This window comes from Bombyx mandarina, chromosome 09 (assembly GCF_030267445.1).
Source record: "Bombyx mandarina strain Sakado chromosome 09, ASM3026744v2".
Lineage (NCBI taxonomy): Eukaryota > Metazoa > Arthropoda > Insecta > Lepidoptera > Bombycidae > Bombyx > Bombyx mandarina.
In genome coordinates this window covers 14280700-14285356 of record NC_143216.1, presented here as the reverse complement: position 1 = coordinate 14285356, position 4657 = coordinate 14280700, and the positions used below count along the sequence as shown (strand labels likewise).

The window sequence follows — 4657 nt, the reverse complement described above, 5'->3', positions numbered from 1 at the left end:
TGCATCGATGACATTCCGCCCGCATATAAAATCAGTCCGTGACCGTGCCGCGTTTATTCTCGGTAGACTGTACCCCATGATCTGTAAGCGGAGTAAAATGTCCCTTCGGAACAAGGTGACACTTTACAAAACTTGCATAAGGCCCGTCATGACTTACGCGAGTGTGGTGTTCGCTCACGCGGCCCGCACACACATAGACACCCTCCAATCTCTACAATCCCGCTTTTGCAGGTTAGCCGTCGGAGCTCCGTGGTTCGTGAGGAACGTTGACCTACACGACGATCTGGGCCTCGAATCTATCCAGAAATACATGAAGTCAGCGTCGGAACGGTACTTCGATAAGGCTATGCGTCATAATAATCGCCTTATCGTTGCCGCCGCTGACTACTCCCCGAATCCTGATCACGCAGGAGCCAGTCACCGTCGACGCCCTAGACACGTCCTTACAGATCCATCAGATCCAATAACCTTCGCATTAGACGCCTTCAGCTCTAACACTAGGAGCAGGCTTAGGGACCCCGGTAACCGTACTCGTCGAACTCGACAAAGAGTTCGCCGTGCAACCTAACCCATGAATCAGCTCGCTGAGTTTCTCGCCGGATCTTCTCAGCGGGTCGCGATTCCGATCCGATAGTAGATTCATTCGCGAAGCAGCTGCTCTTGAGCTGACAGGTCTCCTTCGGAGGCGCTCGGGTAGCTGTTAGCAAATCCCACCCCTCCTGGCTGAGCCTTTGCTCGCCCACCTGTCCTGGCGAAACTGGAAAGGCCTCCGGGCCACCAGTAATCCTTCAATCATAAAAAAAAAAAAAAAAATGTCCTCTCTCTATCGAGGGTGACGACCTCTCGTGCTGCCGGAAAAACCGTAATTTAGTTAACTGCAAATGAACTGCATGTTCATCCCAAACAATGCAATAACAAGTCAGTATTAAATATATTTGGCATTAGAGCTTTACACCGCGATTGTTTAGAATTTGTATTTCAGCGCCCTCTTTTTATTTATATTTAATTATTGACGGTAGGGCACAAAGTAAGCCCGCGCGGGTAGGCTATCACCATCCTACTTCTCCCGCGAAGCAGTCGTGCGATCCGATTTGAAGGATGGGACAGTCGTTATGCAATGCAATTGCGATATCGACCTCTTGTCTCAAGACGGGCGGCGGCTTTCGCGTTGTGTTGTCTATGGGTATCAGTAACTTTATCAACATTACCCGTGTAAGAAATAAAAATATATATCTATAATACAGGAAATCCTAACTTGAAGCCTTTTTGTTGGAACGCTTAATTTGTAAGTACTTAAAAACCAAAAACATATCTTTTTTTCCCAAACATAATTTTCGGATTTCACATTTCGGATACACAATACACATTTCCTTACATCCTTTTCCTCATCCTCATTGATGTTCGCGTCCATTCTTGGAATTATTTCGACAGGGGAATGAAACCTGGAAGTCATCTGATGCAATAATATTATTAAAAAAATTCCAATCCTTCCTAATAACTTGTTTGATGTGTCATTAATATACATAAATATAATATGTATTAAGTCTTCCTCCAAATGTAGAAAGTTCTACTATTTTTGTAACTTATAATTTAGATCACGTTCATAATCTGCTATGTACTACATACAAGTACGCAAAAGTAAGTAAATAGCTGACTTATGAATACTATTAGTAGTAATATAATTTTCTAGTCTTGTTTAATATTGGCAACGGTTAATTTTGATTTTCAGATTTATTTGAAAAGTTGACTTTGTTTTCTCGATCAAATTGATTCTTTGAAAGCCGAAGGCCGCGTACGGGTTATTGGCGGGCTTCTAGTCAGCAACAGGTAAACTGTGGTCCAGACAAGATCGATAAACGGAAGCTGTGACATGCGCATTAGCATTGTAGCCGTCATGAGCTCTCTTGTGCTGCTCTTATTACTATTATCTGCCCTAGGTAAGCCTAAAACTCCTTTAACCTTCACTAATAATATACGGAACGCACATTTACCATTGGTGATAAAATTATCAAAATATTTTTGTATCTACGTCTAAACGCTAGATACTCGTGAGAATGTTGGATGCTAACACTATATACATATATGCATGGTTGTCAATTCTTTTGTTTTTGAGGTATAAAGTAAACTACCTATTCAATTTATTCCTAACGATTCTTTCCCTGTTTTCAGAGGGCTATTGCGACCTCCTCCGAGACAGCGTACATGTCACCTCGGCCGCGGCGAGACCTAACAATGAATTGTGGTGCTACAAATGTCTTGCCGAAGTACCGGAAGACAAATGTGCTGATTTAAGACACAATAATTCGGATTTGATTCATAAATGCCACAATGATCGACGAATGTGTATGGTGAGATATTTTTATTACATTTCATTAAGTGTGTGCTAAATAACTTCATGTCAATAACATATCAACAATTAAAATTAATTGTATTAAATAAGACACCAGAAACATCAAAACATTACCACAATTAAATTTTAAAAATAAATATATCTAATAAAAACAGTGCATAGAATGGTTAGTTTTGAATGTGATAAAATGTGGTCCGTGTGTGTTATATCATATGTTTTGGATACAGAATAAAAATACTCATCGATTTGAGATCACGTTTTTATGCTGATTTTTTCATAACCTCTTTACACAATTACTACACTCTACTCTCTTATAGTTAATATACAAATCCGTAGCTGTTATTTTTATAAAACAAAATACAAATAAATTAATTTACAAGGTCACAACTTACACACATTTACATGTTATTAAAAATGCGTGTGTGTAAAATTCAGGTAAAGCGATTCTCGTACACTACATCGACGGAAAACTCGACGACCGCTTTGAAGATGTGGGCGTTGGAGCGCAACTGTACAAAGCACTGCGAGCCCGGTTGCATCGTCATCGGCGAAAGGACGAAACTTTACGCCTGCACCTCGTGCTGCTCAACCTCCTTATGTAACTACGGATCCGGAGCTGGAAAAGCTATTTTCTTCAAGAATATCGTTACTGTTCTTATTCTACTCTCCATAGCATTATGATTACGATATTGAAGGATGTTTTTTTTGTTTTTGCTTTGTTTAATTCTAACTTTAAACTTCTCTTAAACATAATTTTCAAGATATAGTTAATTATATAGTTCAACAATTTTAATGTGATTTAAATTTTAGTAGGTGATATCAATTTACAACATATGTATTTTGTGTCCATTAAAACGCCTAAACACATAAGTACGTCTACGTAGGTACTAAAGTCACCTACCTTAAAAACTATATATATACTTATTATTCCATGAGGCTTACCAACAAAGAACGATTAGTTATATTTTTTTAGAAACTTGATTTAATTAGTGAAGTTAGTGAAACAATTGCTTAAAAATGTACCATAATTATATTTTAAAAAATTTAGATTGCGAATTAAAATTAAAACTTACAACCGTATTCGTATGCTACTATTCTATATTTCACATTTTACAAGAATTTATATATTTACATAAATATATTGTTATTAACATTAGATGGTTTTTCACTAACCGGCTCGGCGACGGAGCTGGCCACACCGCTACTCTCTCACAGTACAACGTGCACACTGCTACATTATATATGGATATGCTATTACCGAGTTATTTCTACGTAGTGTGTTATATTTGTGCAGGTTTTTTGAGCCAACACGAAGTGATACCATTCAGCCTGGCCACAAATGTCATCATCAGCAAACCTTAAGTAGTCCTTCTGCCATTCTCCAGGCAAAAAATATTTACTACATGGCTTCAACCATAAAATGGTAGAAATTCTTGTTGAATTATTTAGTAATTTATATAAATTTTAAAAGTCGTTGTCACCTTACATGTTAAATTTAATAAATTATTTAGGTAGCTCTTGATTGTTATTGTATGTAGATCTTAATTAGTTAAGAGTAAACTTATGTATCGATTAATGAAATCTGATTAAATGTTTTGATTTATTGTATTGTTTCCTTGTATTGCTAGGTTCAAACATATTGAGAAGTAAAGGTGGAATGTTTGTATGGATGATCTTTTCTTCGGTGGCAAGAGATGTGATATTTACTGATGGTAGGACATCTTGTGAGTCCGCACGGGTAGGTACCACCGCCCCGCCTATTTCTGCCGTGAAGCAGTAATGCGTTTCGGTTTGAAGGGTGGGGCAGCCGTTCTACCCGATGATATGTAGGCGAAGTAAAATGTCCCTTAGAAATAAGGTGACACTCTACAAAACTTGCATACGCCCCGTCATGACCTATGCAAGTGTAGTGTTCGCTCACGCGGCCCGCATACACTTAAAATCATTCCAAATCATTCAATCCCGTTTTTGCAGGATAGCCGTCGGAGCCCCGTGGTTCGTCAGGAACGTCGACCTCCATGACGACCTGGACTTAGAGTCCATCAGTAAGTATCTTCAGTCGGCGTCCATGCGCCACTTCGATAAAGCGGCACGACACGAGAACCCTCTCATCGTGGCCGCCGGTAACTACATTCCCGATCCTGCGGACAGAATGGAAAGCAGTCGACGTCGCCCAAAACACGTCATCTCGGATCCTCCCGATCCACTAACGGTGCTTTTAGGTACTTCAAGCACCGGTCACCGTTCTCGTCGAACCCGTCGCTTGCGTCGAAGGGCTCGACGAGTAAATTAACTCTCAGACACAGC

At 39.6% G+C, this 4657-nt stretch overlaps 1 protein-coding gene across 1 annotated transcript; it reads left to right on the top strand.

Moving 5' to 3' along the window:
• Positions 1 to 1062: 1062 nt before the first annotated feature.
• Positions 1063 to 3384, top strand: LOC114252325 (uncharacterized). Its single transcript, XM_089729949.1, has 4 exons — positions 1063 to 1285; positions 1730 to 1937; positions 2170 to 2348; positions 2786 to 3384. Exons 2-4 carry the CDS (start codon positions 1871 to 1873, stop codon positions 3029 to 3031), a joined length of 492 nt encoding a protein of 163 aa, XP_089586075.1. The 5' UTR covers positions 1063 to 1285; positions 1730 to 1870; the 3' UTR covers positions 3032 to 3384.
• The last annotated feature ends 1273 nt before the right edge of the window (positions 3385 to 4657 follow it).